The sequence below is a fragment of the Elephantulus edwardii genome, unplaced genomic scaffold, assembly GCF_000299155.1.
Source record: "Elephantulus edwardii isolate Elephantulus edwardi_28Jun2011 unplaced genomic scaffold, EleEdw1.0 scaffold00002, whole genome shotgun sequence".
Classification (NCBI taxonomy): domain Eukaryota; kingdom Metazoa; phylum Chordata; class Mammalia; order Macroscelidea; family Macroscelididae; genus Elephantulus; species Elephantulus edwardii.
In genome coordinates this window covers 37,056,885-37,076,495 of record NW_006399752.1, presented here as the reverse complement: position 1 = coordinate 37,076,495, position 19,611 = coordinate 37,056,885, and the positions used below count along the sequence as shown (strand labels likewise).

The 19,611-nt window shown below is 49.3% G+C and overlaps 1 protein-coding gene across 1 annotated transcript in view; it reads left to right on the top strand.

Annotated features, from left to right (window-relative positions):
• The window catches only part of CDC42BPB (CDC42 binding protein kinase beta (DMPK-like)), a 131,025-nt gene that overhangs the window by 97,986 nt on the left and 13,428 nt on the right, over positions 1-19,611 (top strand). Inside the window, exons 13-21 of the mRNA XM_006879087.1 lie at positions 1,096-1,338; positions 4,461-4,571; positions 6,020-6,264; positions 6,342-6,447; positions 7,192-7,316; positions 7,736-7,841; positions 10,541-10,689; positions 11,388-11,482; positions 16,169-16,248. Of these exons, the coding sequence (XP_006879149.1) occupies positions 1,096-1,338; positions 4,461-4,571; positions 6,020-6,264; positions 6,342-6,447; positions 7,192-7,316; positions 7,736-7,841; positions 10,541-10,689; positions 11,388-11,482; positions 16,169-16,248 (1,260 nt within the window). The remainder of the gene's footprint in view (positions 1-1,095; positions 1,339-4,460; positions 4,572-6,019; positions 6,265-6,341; positions 6,448-7,191; positions 7,317-7,735; positions 7,842-10,540; positions 10,690-11,387; positions 11,483-16,168; positions 16,249-19,611) is intronic.

Sequence of the window (19,611 nt, the reverse complement as noted above, 5' to 3'; positions counted from 1 at the left end):
CCCGGGGTGATCCCAGCCCCGGGGTGATCCCAGCCCCTGGCCTGCAGCCAGCATGCTCATCATACCACCATCTTCCTCCACCCACAGTCAGTTTCCTTTAAAGGAAGGAGAGGCATATGGGAGGACAGAAGGGTGCCCCACCTCTCACAGCGTTCACAGCACTTGACCGCCCTCATCTGCCCCATTGCCCTGCAGCCACCTTTGCCCCTTCTCTCAGAACGGCAGCAGAGTTGGTCAGTTCAGGTGTAGGTGATCCCCTCATAATTGCTTCATAGTCAGGTTTTTCTGAAAGTGTCCAACTGTATGTTCAGGTACTTTTACACACCTCTCTTAGGGTCATGCTTTCTATGTACACCATATATACACTTAAGTGGTTGAACCTGTAGTGGGTGATTCATTTCTTAAAATATGTAGGCTTTAAAAACTAGGCTCCTGTGAACTTACATGTCAAGGAGTTCAGGGGGGGTCTGAGCGAGACCCCTGCTCTGATGCAGTCCCTCTCTAACCCTGATCTAAGCCCAGGGGACCAGGTAGAGGGAGGCCCCACCTCCCCAGGCAACTTAAAGCAGCTTCAGAGCAGCAGGTGGTGATGTGTGTGGACAGCCCATGTGTGACCAGGCTGCAGGGGCCAGGCTTATGAGTGCTGTGGCCAAACCGAGGTGTGGTGCCCCTCAGGGCCCAGGTGCAGGATCATCCCCAGTGATCACATTGGCACCTGTGCTTTACTGGCTCAAAAAATTTAAGTGTCAAGCATCTCCGTGTGTGTCTGTTCTTTCTGCTTCAAGCTGAGTTACAGTTACTAGACTGAGCGCCCGCACTCCTGGTTCATCCCCTCGAAGTTGTGTAGTTGGAACCGGATGCTTTAGGTGCTTCCTTGTGGCCAGCTGCTCCCACGTGCAGGGGGGGCATTTTTGCTGTGCCGGCTGGTGCTCAGCACCTGGTCCTGGTAGACCTTCCAGCTGCCCGTGTGGCTTGCTGGGCTGAGAGAGTGAATGTGAGACTGTGAGGCTGTGATGAGTAATCAGGGAGTCTGAACTTGATGCCTCTCTGGTCTTTGCTGACCACACGTAAAGTCTGTCAATTCTCCTTGTTCAGCAACTGGTGGAAGCATCTGAGCGCCTGAAGGCCCAGGCCAAGGAGCTCAAAGATGCCCACCAGCAGCGGAAGCTGACGCTACAGGAGTTCTCAGAGCTCAACGAGCGTATGGTCGATCTCCGGTCCCAGAAGCAGAAGGTTTCCCGGCAGCTGCGTGACAAGGAGGAGGAGATGGGGGTGGCCATGCAGAAGATCGACTCCATGCGGCAGGAGATGCGCAGAGTCGAGAAGTCCCGGAAGGAGGTACCTGCCTGCCGCTTGGCTTGGGGTGGGACTGTGGCGGCAGCAGCCTGACGGAGCTGCAGGAAAGCAGCTTTGAAAGCTTGACTGTTAGCAAAGCGGTTTTACCATGAATCTTCAACATTGTGTGAGGCCAGGCTCATCTGCCAAACCTACCTTGTGTAGTGCTCACCCGTCCAGTGTCTGTTTCTGAAATTACGTAGAGGCTGATGCAGTGTGGATTCTTTTCATTCCCTTTCAGGGGAAGCAGGATATTCACACATAACGAGCTCGCGGACGTGCACTGTGCTGTGAGTGGCCCTGGCACGTCCGAGTGCTGCTGTGAGCGTAGACCTGGGGACCCGGCAGGTGTGCTGAGACTCGGGGACCCAACAGGTGTCCGGCTCAGTAATCCCAGGTTCTTTGGTCTCTGACTCCTTTACATGCTCAGCAGTGTTGAGGACTCTGCCTGTTCGATCTCTGCATTAAGATTTTGGGCATTTGTTGTTTTGACAAGAGAGCCAGCTCCTCAAAGAAGCCATTAGTAAAGGAGGGGCCCTGCGGAGCCTCTGAGGTTTCTCAGGGGACACCCCCACATGGCTCTTGGGGAGCCCCAGGACCCTCAGGCCCACTCTGAGAACCACTACTATAGATGTCCCATAAGTACTGTGCTCCCTGCCGGGACATCTCTCAGCCAGTTGTTAAGTGCTGTCATTAGGTTTCAGCTGATAGTGACCCCAGGTACTACAGAACGAACCACTGTCCAGTGTGGACTGTCCACCCCCTATCATGGCAGCTGCCAGGTCAGTCTAGCTCACTGAGAGTCTCCACATACTCACTTACCCTCAGCTTAACCAAATACAGTCTCCTTCTCCAGGAATGGTCCCTCCTGGAAGCATGCCCAATGTATTGAAACGAAGTCTCCCATGCCCACTTCCAAGGAGTGCATAAGTAGTACTTAGTTTTAAACACTGCCAAGATATCTGGAGGACATCCACTTGGTCAGCTAACTGAAAGAGATCTTTCCAAAGAAAGGCGATCCCACAGAGTGTGGAAATTATAGAACAGTATCATTAATATCACATGCAAGCAAGATTCTGCTGAAGATTATCCAAAAATGACTGGAACAGCACATCAGCAGAGAACTGCCTGAAGAGCAAGCTGGGTTTAGAAGGGGTCGTGGTACTAGGGATATTGTAGCTAATGTTAGATGGATCTTGGTTGAAAGCAGAGAATACTAGAAAAATGTCTGTGTTTCATTGATTATGAAAAGGCATTTGACTGTGTGGATCATAACAAACTGTGGCTGACTCTGAGAAGAATGGGAATCCTAGAACACTTGATTGTGCTAATGCAAAACCTAAACTTGGACCAAGAGGAAGTCTTCAGAACAGAGCAAGGAAACACTGCATGGTTCAAAATTGGGAAGGGTGTACACCAGGGATGGGTCCTATCTCCATACCTTTTCTATCAATATGCAGAACAGATTGTCCAGGAGGTTGGGCTGTATGAGGAGGAATGTGGCATCAGGATTGGAGGAAGATCTATTAACAATCTGCGTTATGCAGATGACACAACCCTGCTCGCTGAAACTGAGGAGGACCTGAAGTGCTTGCTGCAGAAGGTCAAGGACTGTAGCCTTCAATATGGATTGAGGCTCAAAATCAAAGAAACAAAGATTCTCACCACTGGGGCAATTGACAGCATCATGATTGGTGCTGAAGAGATTGAGATAGTTAACAGTTTTAGTTTACTTGGCTCCACAATCAACACTCTTGGCACCAGCAGTCAGAAAATTAAAAGACATATTGCAATGAGAAAATCTACTGTTAGAGACCTCTCCAAAGTACTGAAGAGCAGTGATGTCACTCTGGAGACTAAGGTGCATGATACTGGTCTTTGCAGTCACTTGCTATGCATCAGAGATCTGGACAATGATAGAAAATTAATGCCTTTGAACTGTGGTGTTGGAAAAGACAATTGAATATACCATGGACTGCTAAAGAGAACGAACAGGTTCATCCAAGAGAGGGTTAAACCAGGCTGCTCCTTGGAGGCAAGGATTCTGAAGCTGCATCTGACATACTTTGGACATGTTGGAAGGAGGGACCAGTCCTTGGAGAGGGACATCATGCTTGGGAGGGTGGAGGGACAATGTAGGAGAGGAAGACCCTCTATGAGATGGATTGATTCAGTGACTGGGGTCATGGAAGTGGGTGTGTTGGAGACAGTGAGATTGGCACAGGACAGAGCAGGATGTAGGGCTGTTGTACATAAGGTTGCTATGAGTCGCAGGCAACTCAATAGCACATAACAACAAGATTGGCTTGATAAACCAATTGGAAGTCCTATAAATATGTAAACTTTATTCTTATGAGTTTATGTCTGTCATTGAACCTCAGGCTACCTATTTTGTGGTTTCTAAGATACTTAGTTTTGCAATTTAGCTGTATTTGGAGAAATAGCTAACTACCACTCAAGTTAGTGGAACCGCTAATGATGATATATACCAAAATCTCTATTTAAGTTAAGAGTTTAAGCCTATCTTGTTATTAATCATTCTGTGTAAGAAGTGAAGGCTATTTTTCAACTTTTTTTGTTGTTGTTGGTTACACTTTAATACATCAGATGGGCTTTGGGGGACAGTGGGGCACATTCAGTCCTTCTTGGCAGCTGCCTTCCTCATGGCGGCCAGGACATTGCTGAGTTCTTCTCACTTCCTCTTGGCGCGTATGTGTGTCCCCACCCTTTTCTTGATGAACTTGAAGGCCCGCTTGTCCTTGGAGACCTTGAGCAGCTCCATGGCGCGTCGCTCGTAGGGCGCGAAGCCACACACCTCCCGGATCATGTCCCGCACGACCTTGGTGTGCTTGGTGAGGCGCCCGCGGCGGCGGCTGTGCCTCCACTGGCTCACGTTCTTGGTGACTTTGTGGCCCTTGTTGAGGCCCACGGCCACAGGGTAGCGCACTGCCATGGCTGCTGCACGTCGATGGCTGCCGTATTTTTCAACTTTTAACTTATGATAAAATTTTATGAAGGCTAAAGAAATACACAGATTTTGTTGCCTGGGAGACCCTTTGAAGGAGAGGTTACCACCATGGTGCTGGTTTTGTGTTGATAAAAAGTGGATTTACTCTTTTTCGTAGCTGGAAGCTCAGCTTGAAGATGCTGTTGCTGAGGCTTCAAAGGAACGCAAGCTGCGAGAACACAGCGAGAACTTCTCCAAGCAAATGGAGAGTGAGCTCGAGAGCCTTAAGGTAGCCCTGGGCCTGCGTGCTGGACTGAGAGGGAAGATGCCCCCGCCCAGCGGAGACTGCTTTGCGGGAGGGAATGTCCAGACGGGATCCAGGGAGGTGGGAGGAGCCCAACCCTGCCTTCGTTACAGGAGTTCATTTCTAAAGCAGGTGTTACTGCAGTGGGTGCCTTTGGATTGACTGTTGGGCAGCAGCCCCCTCAGACAGGGCGGCTCGGTGCCGTTGAGTGTGGACGGCTGTAGCCTCCAAGGGTCTGACAGCGGGACTCCGTCCCTCAGAGCTGTTGGTGGGTTCAGTCCCCTGACCTTTCACTTAGCTGTCTAGCCCTTAATCCTTGCGGTACCCAGCTGCCTTTTTCTAGCCCCTTTGTGTTGATTTAATTCCTCACCCGAAAGTTTTCAACACTTTCCATTAATCCCAGCAAGCCCACACTTGTGCCTTCTTTATACCTTGATTTATAAATTCATCACCGGCTCTAATCCGGGAACATTCCTAAAAGCCATGAGAGTGGAGCCTAGCTAGGCTGCCGAGCCCGGCCAGCGCGCAGAGGGAGTGGGCAGAACATGAGAGCCTGGCGGCTGGCAGCGCGGTGTGGCTTAGCCAGGTGGCCTCTTCCACCACACCCTCATGTCTTTGTGTGGAACGTGGAGACCATGAGACTTCCTTCTGCACCCAGCCCAGTGCGTCCAGGGCCCGCCCTCCAAGGATTCCTAGTGCTCCCAATCATCTCAGCCACCCTGGCCAGCCACACACCTCCTGACGGGTCTCCCTGCCGCTTGTCACGGTGGCCGTGTGAGCTGAAGTCAGCACGTCCTCTGCCTCACACGGCCCACGGGCCCTCCCTGAGCTGCCTCGTCAGTCCCGTCTCTGGCGTCTCCCCACCTGGCTCACTCTGCCTCGCTACCCCCCTCAGTTCTTGAGCATCGCAAAGCCCAGCACTTCTCTCTTCCCGCGCTCATGCCTTTGCCCATGTGAAGCTACCCCAGCTTCATCTAGTTCACCTGTCACCCTGAAGATGCCTGCCCTGCTGTGTCCCCTTTGTCACTTTATCGCTTGGGGCTGCCTTTTCTGCTCACTTGCTGGCCATCAATCTTTACCCCCCTCCCCATGAGAGCTGCCAGGCTGCCCTGTTTCCAGATGGTTCTTGTGCCCAGTCAGCCTTGTGTGAGTGAATGCACGAGTTCAAGTGGGCCAGGAGAACTCTTGGGCCCAGGCATCCTCTCTGCGGGGCAGGTGCTGTTAGCCAATACCCACCCTGCAGTGATTGTGAAGGTTGTATTTCCAGGAGGTCCCCTCTGTCATGAGACCCAGTGCTTGGATGTGGCAGAAACAGAGGCGTCACCATGAGAATCAGGAAGCAGAGATGGCCCAGTGTAATCACGTGGGCCTGGGTAGAGGCATGCCTCTCAGGGGACCTCAAGACAGCCTGTTGCTGTCACCTTTGTCTCTAGATGAAGCAAGGAGGCCGAGGGTCCGGCACCACCTTAGAACATCAGCAGGAAATCTCCAAAATGAAGTCTGAGCTGGAGAAGAAGGTCTTGTTCTACGAGGAGGAGTTGGTCAGGCGCGAAGCCTCCCACGTGCTAGAGGTGAAGAACGTGCGGAAAGAGGTGCGTGACTCGGAGAGCCACCAGCTGGCCCTGCAGAAGGAGGTTCTGATGCTGAAGGACAAGCTGGAGAAGGCCAAGCGCGAGCGGTGAGTCTCCACAGAGCCCCCTGTGCACACCGGTCCTGGGAGCTGGGACCCTGACAGCCTGTCCCTTCACTCCGTAGGCATAACGAGATGGAGGAGGCCGTGGGCACCGTGAAAGACAAGTACGAGCGAGACAGAACCATGCTGCTCGAGGAGAGCAAGAAACTAACGGCTGAAAACGAAAGGGTAATGCCGTGCGCCGCCTCCGCGTGAGGCACCCAAGGCCCTTCCTCGTTCCTGTGTCTTCAAAGCTTGGTGGTGTCTGTGTAAAAGTGTTTACCTTTCAGATGAAGGAACAAGTTTGATAGGTTAAAATGTCTCCTTTTATGGCATCAGTTTACCTCAATTCAGGAGCGTTTTGACTTCTAGGTTCAGGTTTAAACTGAAATTCGATATAAGTTCGAGGTAAGAAAGTTCAGATGATGAGCTTCGGTTGGAAAAAAATCTCCTAATCTTCGAGACAGCTTTCAAGATCTTAGAAAGAACTTAATTGTTTATTTTCCTCAAGGTGTGTGTCAGAGCAGAACTGCGCCATGTATGGTTCTTGGGTTGGGGGGTGGTTTCCTTTTTACCCAGGTTTGAGTGGAAGTTTCCAGAGCACACAGGTTTTCCATTTGATACTTTACCCATAGTGTGTTGAGTGACACTGATAATAGTCACAGCCGCACTCCCCCTTCCTCCCTCTGTCTCCTATTTCTGTTTTTCCTTCTGTCCCTGCTGCCTTCTGACCTTTAACCTGGGAACCTGGGCACACACTGCCCTCTTGATCTTGCGTCTTTGGTCGTTCTTTCACAATGATCACCTTAATGGGCTTGTCCATTGTTTGGTGGAAGTTGAGTTAGAGAACAAATATAGGTGTAGTTACGCTGGCTCCTGCTGTAAATACGCCAGATTGCATTAGGCCTGTGTGGCAATACGATTTCGTTTCAGCTCTGTTCCTTTGTGGATAAGCTGACGGCTCAGAATAGACAGTTGGAGGACGAGCTCCAGGATCTGGCGGCTAAGAAGGAGTCAGTGGCCCACTGGGAAGCCCAGATCGCGGAGATCATCCAGTGGTGAGTGGTGAGCCCAGCAGCTGGCTGGCCCTGTGCATGCGGGACTGTGCGCCTGCCTTCCACTCACCTCTCAATCTCATTCTGTCATTGCCCACACTCTGGTCTTCTAAGGTGGAGGTTTGGCGCTCGTGGTCATCCCCCTGATACACAACGCTTGGGCCACGTCTTGTCCCCTGACTGTCACACAGGACCAGCTGTGGGGGTTGGGGGCACAGCCACCTTCTCACCTACAGACTTGGCTCAAGCTCTTGATTCCGAGACAAGTGGAAAAGGAGCAGAGGAGACAAGAAGCATTAGCTCAGCGCCCTGTGAGGCTGGTGTCTGGGGATAAAGTCCCTCCTGTCCTGCGAGGATGGGGACATCTCACCAACGGCCACAGTCAGGACACCAGCCCAGCCCTGCCCGCTTCCCTTCTCTAGGGTCAGTGACGAGAAGGACGCCCGCGGCTACCTCCAAGCGCTTGCTTCTAAGATGACCGAGGAGCTTGAGACTTTGAGGAGTTCCAGTCTGGGATCAAGAACGCTGGTAGGTTTTTTCCAGAGCTGGCATTTTTATTACTACAGAACTCTTTCGAGGGGTTAAGCATGACCTTGTCAGTGAAGAATTTTCCAGACAGTTTGGCAAAAGATTTTGAAACCCAGAGACGGGAGCCTATCCTGCTTTCAGGAACATCATGAGTTCTCTCACCAGCAGATAATTGTCAGTCAGCAGATAAATGACCAGAACCCATCAGACGCTTGCATTTTCCTCATTGAATGTATCCATTCTTAGGTGTGTTTGTTAGTTCCCAGCATGTGGCAAGCATTGAGCTCAGCCTGGCTGATGCTTAAAGCTGGGAGCTGAAAAGGGAGTTTAAAACACCATCCTTCTAGGTTTAAGATTCTCACCGCTGGGCTGCTTGGCAGCATTATGATAGATGGTGAAGAGATTGAGATTGTTAACAGCTTTACTTTTCTTGGCTCCGCAATCAAGACTCTTGGCACCAACAGCCAGGAAATCAAAAGTTGAACTGCACTGGGAAAGTCTGCTGTCAAGGACCTCTCCAGAGTACTGAAAAGCAATGGTGTTAGTCTGGAGACTAAGGTGCACCTGATCCAGACCATAGTCTTCACAATTGCTTATTATGTGTCAGAAAGCTGGACAATGACTAAGGGTGAATGAAGAAGAACTGATGTCTTTGAGCTGTGGTGCTGTAGAAGAGTGTTGAATATACCATGTACTGCCAGGAGAACAAACAGGTTCATCCTGGAGAGGGTGAAATCAGTCTGCTCCTTGGAGGCAAGAATTCTGAGGCTTCATCTGACATACTTCAGGCATGTTGCAAGGAGGGACCAGTCCTTGGAGAGGGACATGATGCTTGGAAGGGTGGAAGGACAGAGAAAGAAAGGAAGACCATCGATGAGATGGATTGAATCAGTGACTGGAGTAATGAGGGTAGGTGTATGAGAGACAGTAAAGTTGGCACAGGCTAGAGCAGGGTTTAGGGCTGTTGTACATGGGATCACGATGAGTCGCAGGTGACTCGACGGCACATCAGACTCTGTGGTGGGCCCTGCCAGGCACTCACTCCTGAGTTCATTTTATCCTGTCTCAGTATTATTCAGAGGCAGTACATGACATAGGAGGGGATGGCCTATCTTTCTCCCGTGATGGCCTGGAACTGACAGTATTGCTTTTTACAGGGTTATATTGAAAATAGCGAGCAGGACACCTCCCCTCTCCCAGTTCGTTGGGTCTGGCACATAGACAGCATGGTTGTTTGATTCAGAATTACTGAAATGTAGGCTGTTGATCTTCACGTATTCCGTTTCTTTTCGTAAACTTACCGTAATTACTCATGAATGTATGTTTGCAGCTGTTTCCTCTCCTTTTCCTGGAGTTGTGTTACAGTGAAGGTCCTGAAAGCTTTAGTCCTTTGACTCCGTTCAGATCTTCTCCCCTGTGAGTAGCCCTTCCCCAGTTGTTTCCAGTGTGCCGACCTGCAGGGCTTGTCTCCTGGGGCTGTGGAGACCATGTCCCACTGCTGCTCAGATGGTTCGCATTGGCCCGTTTTTCCAGTTGCTAGCCAGGCCCCTCTTCCTCGTCTGTTTTAGTCTGGAAACTTACCATTTGTCAGTTTGTCCTACTCTGTTGTCTTGCATGTTGCTGTGATTTCGGAAGTTACGCCCCGGTATTTCACGTGCCAGCTGAGTCACCCACAGTGGGCAGTTTGAGCAGAACTTCAGGTAGAGTTTGCAACTCCTGATGTTTACATGTACACCAGCACTTGGGAACTTCATCCAGCAGGTTGTGTGCACAAAACCCTCAGGAGATGAAAGCACATCACCATGCCTTTTTACAGCATTGGAGGACGGGGCCTCTGTTGCGTGTAGCACACGCATAGCTCATATTTATGTTGCTCATTCGTTGGTGCTTGAGAAAACCCGTGTTGGTTGTGGTCCTCCCAGGACCCCTGGCTGCTCCCAGCCCGCTCTCGCTGTCTTCACAGTGTGCAGGTGCCGCCACCTCTGTTGTCCGCACGTATCTTCTTGTGGTCTCAGACTCACTGGCGTTGAGTTGATGTGGCCTCGCTGTGACCCTCTGTCTGGCTTCTGAGGGTCAGTCTTGAGGAGACCCCCCCCTCTTCTCCCACACCCTCTTGCCTGGTAACTGTGAAATGTCACTTTGCTTCTGTTTGATGCGTGGGTACAAAGGAACATGGTTGCACTCTCAGCAGAATTGACGAAAAGCAAATCAAGGTGGAGTCTCTCGGCTGCGTTTTTATCTTCCTAAGCCCTCCTGCCTGCGATAGAGACGGTTAGCTTCCTTATTTGCATCCGTTTAGGACGTTCATCACTCTCCGTTTTCTTAGGATATTAGTCTTTGTTTATCATTGCACAGAGTGATCGATGAGAAATGTAATGACAGGATTCTTGGTCAGGTAAACGAAGAAAATGTTTGCAGATACAGGAACACCAGAATAAGGTCACGTCATGTCTCTTAAAGGAATTGAGTAGACCGTATTGAAACTACCAGTTAGAATCTGGTGGGATTTTCTTTCCCTAATTTTTTTTTTTTTAAGTAACTCTTGGGAAGACTCTTTTGAAAGAAGAAAGTATCAAATACCAAATTAAAGCTAGTCCAGCATACCGATACTACATGAGGGCTAATATGTAAAGTAATAGGCGAGAACAGGGAATTGCTGGTTTGTTCACTTGTTGTCATGTTCCCCCTGGTGTCTCTAGGACCCGCTGTGGAAAGTCCGCCGTAGCCAGAAGCTGGACATGTCGGCCCGGCTGGAGCTGCAGTCGGCGCTGGAGGCTGAGATCCGGGCCAAGCAGCTAGTACAGGAGGAGCTGCGGAAAGTCAAAGACTCCAACCTCGCCTTTGAAAGGTGCGGTGTGTGCTGCGGGCTCTGGGCCAGCGTGTTTGGGGTGGGAGCCGAGATGTGATGTGCTGGGCCCACCGTGTTTGGGGTGGGAGCCGAGATGTGTGCTGGGCCCTCTGTGTTTGGGGTGGGAGCCGGGATGTGATGTGTGCCGGGCCCGCCGTGTTTGGGGTGGGAGCTGGGGTGGGTGCAGTGTGTTTGGAGTGAGATCTGGCATGTGGAGGTTGCTGAGATGTGCAGACCCTGGGAAGCACATATACCCGAATCACAGGGCCATGGTGTGAATGGCCAAGGACAGAGGCCAGTCGGGACAGTGAGCTGCTGGGAGGCTGGGGACAGGTACCTCACACACCATGAAGGCCCTGTGAGGGCTTCGGGGGACGCAGATCTAGCATTTGGCTCTCTGAGGTGAGAACGTGGTGCTTGTCGTCCACATGCTGCAGGACGCCCACAGGCCCCTGCTCTCTCGTCACCTCAGACCAGGTCAGTTCACTGGGTGAGAAGCTGGAGCTAATACTTCAGATATAAGTGGAAGACGGTGAACCTGCTCCAAACTTCATTTCCAGCCTTCAGATGTCAGAGCTGTTTTCACACAGCAGATCCAGCCCATGCTTGCTGAGTCTGCCACCTCTAGGGGCCCTGCCCTCTGCTGTCCCTCAGACCCTGTTCCCTGGACCCATGGCGCCCTCTGTGTTTTGTTTTAGTAAACTAAAGGACTCCGAAGCCAAAAACAGAGAATTACTAGAAGAAATGGAAATTTTGAAGAAAAAGATGGAAGAAAAATTTAGAGCAGATACCGGTAAATCTCAGTCATAAGCTTGGTTATTTAATTATGAGCCTCTTTGAGTTGAACTTACTGATATTTTCTCTTTGAGTCAGCTGTTTGACTTGTTACATGAAGCACTGGTGGTTCCAGAGGCGGAAGGAGGAGGCGGGGCCCGCTGGAATCTCCTTCCCTCCACAGCTCCACACCACAGTTGTCCCCCATACACACACCCCAGTGGTCTCCCCCCACCACAGCGGCACACACCCACACCCTGCAGCCACCCCCCAACAAATACCACAGCGGCCCCCACCTAACATACACCATAGCCACCCAACCACACACACTATAGCTGTCCCCCAAAAAAGCACACCACAGCTGTCCCCAACACACACACCACAGCTGCCGCCAACATCCACACCACAGCACCCACACACGCAAATACACACACACTGCAGCCATCCCCCAACACACACACACAACCCCCCCATGGCTCACACACACACACACACCCCCACACACCCCCACCTGCAGCAGTGGCCCACACACTCCTGCAGCCACCACTGTGTCCACCGGGGCGGGGAGAAAGGTCGCCTTGTGCAGACCCCATGCGATTTTCTCAGGAGCCCACTCGTCCATCAGTGTGTTTAAGGGCATTTCGATTTCTCCTTGGGGGGTGTCAGTGTCTTTTGTCCCCTTCAGACCATCAGCTTGTTCTGACTGAGTGGAAGCGCTGTATGGTTGGACCTCCGACTTGGTCTTTGCTTATGGTGCTTTTTTTGTCCAAGCAGGTGTTCTTAAGCTTTCCTGGAGAGTCAGATTCTCTAGGCATTTACTTTTTTGAGTCATGTTGTTGTTATGTGCATTTTGAGTCATATGTAGGGAAATACCCCCCACTCTGAGTTATTAAAAACCCCACCCTTGTGTTTTTCTAATACTTGTACAGTTTTTTCAAATTTCAATCACTGGGCCATTTAGAATTTTCCCCAATGTACAGTGTGAAGGATGGGACCCCATTTGACTTTTTTTTCTTTTTCTCTCTCTCTCAGTTCTTTCTTTCTTTGTTTAAATAAGATTTTTCTTTTATAGTGGTTTACTTACAAAGTTCTTATACATTGCTTTTCACACCAGATCTTTCTCATTTCCTTTACCCACCTCTCCCTCCACCCATCAATCGTGCGACCCTATGATTAGCCACCTCCCACCCCAGCCTATCCTCACCACTCTGCTTCCCCCGCCCCCTCTTGGATCCTTACACACCTTCTACAATAATGATCTTAAACAGTACTTGTCCTTAAGGGGACTGAGTTAGTTCATTCAGCATAATGCTTTTCAGTCCCTCCCAAGTTAGGTAGTGACTGCATAGTATTCGTGTGAATGTACCATAATTTTTCAATCCATTTAATTGTGGTTGGACATTTGAACTCTTTCCATATTCTTGCGATGGTGAATAATACTGCTATGAACATGGGTGTACAAATCTCCATTTGTGCCTCAGTTCTCATTTTCTTGAGGTATATTCCAAACAATAGAATATCTGGGTCATATGGAATTTCTATGTTCAGCTTTTTGAGGAAACACCAAACTGCCTTCCAGGGTTGTTGTATCATTTTACAATCTCACCAGCAGTAAATAAGAGATTCTATCTCGCCACATCCTCACCAACATTTATTACTTGCCGTTCTGTTAAACTTTGGCACTGCTACTGGGATGAGCTGGTATCTCATTGTGGCTTTGATTTGCATCTCTCTAATTGCCAGTGATTTTGAGCATTTCTTTATGTGTCTATTGACCATCTTCAGTGAAGTCTTTCCATGTCTTTTGCCCATTTTGTAATTGTTACCAGTCTTTATCTTGTGGAGGCCATGTAGGATTCTATAAATTTTTGATATGAGACCCTTGTCTGAGATGGTATTGCCAGATGTTTTTCACAGTCATTACACTTTCTTTTCACTCTGTTGGAAAAGTTTTGATGTACACAGGGGTTTAATCTTTAGAAGGTCCCATTCATCAATTTTATCCTGTCCAGATTGTGCATTTCTAGCTGTATTTGGCAGTCTCTTTATACCATAGACTAGGCCATCTAAGCTTGGCCTCGGTTAGTCTTATGAATTTTACGTTTTTCGGCTTTATTCCCAGGTCTCTGATCCACCTTGAGTTGTTTTTTGTACATGGTGTGAGATGTAGATCCTGTTTCAGATTTCTGCAGGTAGTAGTCCAGTTTTGCCAGCACCATTTGTTGAGAGATTGTCATTTCCCCATTTGAGAGGTTTTATTTCCTTGTCGAATATCATTTAACCATAGCTAGGTGGGTCCATTTGTGGGTTCTCGATTCTGTTCCATTGATCTAAGTGCTTGTCGTTGTACAGTACCATGCTGTTTTGGTTACCACTGCTGTGTAGTAGGTTTTGAGGTCAGGGAGTGCAATGCCTCCCACTTGGTTTTTGTTTTTCAGAAGTGCTTTGCTTATTTGAGGTCTCTTTCCTCTTCAAATAAACATGAGTTTCCCCTTAGATCGCCTTGAAAAAAGAATTTGGTGTCTGTATTGAATTGAGTTGAACATGTAGATTGCTTTTGGTAGGATTGTCATTTTCACGATATTGAGTCTTCTATCCATGAATAAGGCACATTTTTCCATTTCTTTAGGTCTTTTATTGTGTCTCACAAAAATATTCTGTCATTTTCTTTGTATAGGTCTTTTGTGTTCTAGATAGGTTCACTCCCAGGTGAACCTATTTTTGTGGTTGACTGTTGTAAATGGTATTGCTGTTTCCTTCTCTTTGTTACTGTAGAGGAATCCCATTGATTTTTGGATATTGATCTTATATCCTGCCACTCTACTAAATTGGTCTACTAGCTCTAACAGGATCTTTTGTTGAGTCCTTGGGGTCCTGTTTGACCTTTTTGTGCCTGTGCCCCAAGAACATTCTGGAGCGTTCTCTGTACGCAGATGCTGTTCTTTCTTAATCTGTTAAGACAAGTTCCCCCCAGGCTCTCAGGTCCAGCCCCTCTCAACAGCATGTCCTCCGTTCTTTTCCTTAGACTTTCCAACGTTGTCTTCCTTGGTTGCTCTTCCATCTGGAAGGGGGGTGGAGAGTGTTTGTATGTTTGCAAAGGGTCATATGCCATTTTTACCATTTTTTGCATTTACAATTCAGTGAAATTCATTACATTCATACTGTGCAGCCATCACCACTATTTATTCTTATTTTCTGATAAAATCTCTCTTCTTTTTTGTTATTTCTGTGGAGCACATACCTGGAAGAGCATAGACCAGTTCGACACTTGATGCAGCCAGTCGAGTGACCTCAGCTCTGTCCTTAGAGTTTTACGGCCAGTCTCGCTCTCCTTTTTCAAATTAATGCTCTCCAGTCAGCGAAGCCCCGCTGTCTGCTGAGCTTCCCAGTCAGACTTTAAGATTGCTATTTGTTTGATCCTGTATCGGTAGTTCTTTTTTTTTTTTATTCCTTTAATTTTATTTTATTTTGTGTACCGTCAAAGTGGATCTCACTGGTATAGGAGGAGATTGCCCGTCCTTCTCCAGCAGAGCACCTGGTAGATTCAAACCACAAACCTCTGGGATTGCAGTACAGCTTCTTGCCAGTAGGCCACCAGAGCTCCCTAATGTATCGAGTTGTTAAGAGAGTACAATGTTCAAGGCCGATAGTCTATACTGACTAGTCCAGCATTTGTACAGAAAGTCAGGAGCTCTTAGTAATGCCCCATCTTCCTCTCCCCCAGCTCCTGGTGACCGCCAGTCAGTTTGGCCTCCTTGCGTTGCCTCTGCTATAGATTACGTACACATGGATCGAGCTCCATTTGTCTTTCTGTGTCTGAGTTACGTACCTGTTTTCATAGGTCATCCAGACTATGTCTGTATCAGAACGTCATTTCTCTTTTAAGGCTAAGTAATATTTCATTCTGTGTATGAATCACGTTATGTTGATCGTATCATCTCCCCGTGGACACTCAGTTGTTTTACCTGTTGGCTATTATGAATACTACAGTGAACAGTCACATACAAGGATGTGTGTTCAAGTCTCGTAGTAGACTTGTGGGTCTTATAGTAATTCCATGCTTAACTTTTTGAGGAGCTGCCACCGGGCTTCTAACTGGGGTGTGTGTGTGTGTGTGTGTGCATGTGTGTGTTTAAGAGTGTAAGATTTGTGTGAAACTTTGCAAACCCAGTTGGCATTCCAGTCCGCCATTTATTCACATTCTGTGTTGTGACATTATTTCTGGTACACATAGGGAAGCCACCCTCTTCCTATTTTCTTCTCTTATCTTCCACCTCCTGCCTTCTAGTTTTGGGAAAATGCTGCCCCTTGGATCCTCTGTGGTTGATAATTCCCAAGTGAACTTCTAAATTGACTTGTGTAGCTCCAGGAAGAAAGCCTCGTAGTAGTTTTACTAGGATCACACAGAATTTATCTGTTAAGCTGGGGGAGAATTGGCATTCTTACTTATTACTTACAACACTGTCTTTTAATAAGATGACTCATTTTATTTCGTTTTTAGGGTATTTTGTGTGATGAAGGCGTACAGACCGTATTGATTTTTCATACAATCATTCATAGACATCGTTTTATAATTTTAATTGTCATTGATTACTGTAATTCATTAATGACAGTGTCTGACCCCTTACTGAATATTGCTTGTCGTGTCGCTTATAAGATGCACTGTTTTTTTATTTTACCTTTGACAGGTCTTTGTTTCTTACAGGTCTAAAACTTCCTGATTTTCAAGATTCTATTTTTGATTATTTCAACACTACACCTCTTACACATGATCTAACGTTCAGAGTAAGTAAGCATTGTTTTAAAAGTGACAATTATTTATACATTGAAGATCGTGTACTGCAATTTGATTAGCTGTGGGATCAAAACGCACACTGTCGGTTAATGCCTAAAGGGCTCTTGAAGCTGTGCTGCCCACCTTCCTTGACCTTGGACAGGAACCTGAGAGTAGGACATGGGAGGTCTTTGCTTCTGGACAGAGCTCAGTGGAGGCTCATTCCGGAAGAAATGGACCGTGTTTCCTGATCGAGCACTTACGGCAGCATTTCTCTGACCAGTTGAGAATAATTCAGTCATGTTACCATTATGATCAGCTTTTCTCTGGCTATGTATTTGAGTTCAGCTTTGGTGTAGTTGAGGTTCATTTATAAGCAGCAGTCGTGGCTAGGTGGCCTTGTTAAGGGCCTGGAGTTGGTGCCCTCTGCTCTGGAAGGTGGCTCGTCTGCACAGCTCAGAGCACATTCTCAGGACATCAAGCCTTCCAGAAGTGCTCTGCTCCGGGGAACCACCCCTCACTCCATGAGCTGCCCCTCCTCAGGGGTTCCAGCGAGGTCAGCTGTTCTTTCCCTTATAGGGCAAACCCCTATCAAGCTGAAAGAGTCCCCAAGTGGAGCACGGTTCCATCAAGGCAGGTCTCTAGCGGGCCCTGTTCATTGCTGCTATTTGTTTAATAACATTTTGAACTAACAGGAGAGTCCAGAGGCTACCACAGTGAGCACATAGTGGGCCTCTCTAGTGTTTATCCTCGTTTGTTTTCTGCGTCTCACACTAAACACACTGGTTACCATGCAGTCGACGGACGTGTGGCGACTCCTGTGAGCCGAAGCAGAACTGTGCTATATCAGGGTTTTCGTGGTTAAGTTTTCAGAAGCAAATTCCAAGTTTTTCTTCTAAGGTGCCTCCGGGTAGGCTTGAACCCCCATCTTTTGGGTTAGCAGCTTAACACATTCCTGTTTCCCCCAACCCAAGGCCCTTTCTCATCATGCTCTTTCCTTCCCTCAGCTATTTGAAAGTAAGTTAAAAAAAATAAACCCAGAAAAGAAAGTTGCAGGCGTTAGTAACCCCTAGATTCTTGAGCATCGTTTTCCTAAGATGAGGACGTTCTGCATACCCCGGTCCCCCGTCATCCACGCAGAAGGAATTGTGCACTGTGGTGCGCCGTACTCACACCCCGCACTCAGTCCCTGTTCAGATGGCCCTGTGGCCCCATCCCGTCCCCCGAGGTAGTGTCCTCCCAGGTTGACGTTAAGCTCTGTGCCTCTGTCCTCTGATGCTAAGCGAGTCCATCTTTATGGTCACCGAGCACACACGTCGTCTTGTGAACCATCCACACCCTGGATTTGCCCGTGTTCTCTGCCATTAGATGTGGTGGACACTTGGCAGGCCCTACCCAGGGGCGAGGGTGTCCTTCCTCAGGAGCTGGGGGTCCCTCTGCCTGCACCTGGGGGTGCTGAGTTCAAGCACGAGGTCAGGGTGGTGGCTGCTAGCCCTGCCCATGGAAAAGGGACCTCCCGTTGTAAGTAAGGCGCCACCTGGGAGTGACCATGTTACTGGCTGCCCTCAGCCTCTGTCCTGGTGCCCTCAGTGGGCGCTAGCAACGTCCAAAACCTGAGCCATTCATGTTATTTCCATCCTTTGCAGCCCAGAAACGTTGTTCACAAGGGGGTGGTGCCATGCTCCCCTGGCAGCCTCGGTGCTGACCTGCCGGGAAGCCCATCGTGGACAAGCCCCCACTGCACAGCCTCTCGGGTGGCCAGGGAGCAGCAGCTTTTGGTCCACTCCCGATGGAGCAGAGTTTGGTGGCTGCTAGGTTTGGGGTGGTGCACAGAGCAGGGTTAGTGGTTCACAGTGGCACGGCTCATCGGTCCCCCAGCTCCGTGAGGAAGGATGTGTCAGACTCCTTGTCAACACAGAGCACCCGCGGTTGGTATGTCCAGACTCCGAGGGTGATTCCTAAGCGACTCGTGTCCCTTCGTTAAACCCGAGACTGGTTCTAGAGACGCTTTGCACAGAGATGGAAGCTCCGCTTGTCACGCACGTTTTCACTGGTGGAAATGATCTTTTTCCCCGTCTGTTGCACAAGGACTCTGTGTCCTCTTCATCCACGTCTTCTCTGCTAGACTTGTGGGAAGAAGTAAGTTACCAGCAGCGCTGGGTGTCAGCGCTCCCTCCCTGCAGTAGTGATGGCTCCTCTCGTCATTTGCATCCTTTTGATTAATTAATGCACTAAATGAAGCCAGTAGGGCTTTACATGACTAAAATTAAACTGCTTAATATTCTTACGTTTCTCAATTATGGAGAGATGGAACTCTAACTCATCTAACCAACCTCGTTTACGGGAACTGAGCTGCTCTGTCGAGCCCCATAACCAGCTAATTGACGTAGCTTCTCCCTCGAGCCTTTGTTTACGAGCTGGGATGTTGCAGTCAGAGGCGGAGCTCCAGCAAACAGTGCCCATGGCAGTTCCCATTTAAACTTTCAGAACTGGCGGGGAACTGCTCGTTGACACCCCTCCAGTGGCTCAGGGCACCTGCCGCCCTCCAGGCTGTCAGCTCCACCTCTGATTGCAATCTGCGGTACACAGGTGCCCGTGTGTACGTGCCGCTCTGCCTTCACGCCTGAGTGAGGTGCCCGCTCATCCACCTCCCGCTCTTAACACCCATTAGGAAGCACCTGTCGTTGTCTTTGGTCCATCGGGGGTCTGAGAGCAGACACCCTAACCTGCAGGCTGCTCTTCAGGAGCCTCCGAGCTCCCTGGCTCCTCTGAGGAGTTTAGAGGCTCAAGTCATGGTCTCAACTGTTAACCTGAAGGTTGGCATTTTGAACCCACCAGCCACTTCTCTGGGAAGGCAGTGGCATTCGGCCTCTGTAAAGCTGCTGGCCTCAGAGACCAGCCCCTCCCGGCCGTTCTGCCTGCCTCCAGAGTCACGGGCACTCAGGACTGACCGGCCACTGGGAGGGCAGTCGCTGTTCCCACAAAGCACGACCACGGCACACGTGCACCTGTGTCAGGATGACTGGTGGTGGCATGCTTGTTCTCGGGGTGTTTGTGTCACATGCAGTTGTTTACACTGTCGACTCAGTGTCAGCTAGACAACTGTGGAATTCACTTAGAAATTGTGGGAGCTTAGAGCCGATCACAGCTATGCTTCCTGGCTCCGCGCAGCCTGCGAGGTTCTTCCCTCCTTGGCAGTGACCTGGCGCACACCTTGGCCCCTGGAGGGAGGTTACAGAGCACTGGCTAGTTCACCTCAGGGCTACCAGGTGAAGATAAAGTTACCTGTAGATACCTTCCAGTGAGTGCCATTTCCCAGTCCACACCCTGTAAGTGCCCAGGAAAAAGAGGGGGTGTGAGTGGGGCTCACGCCA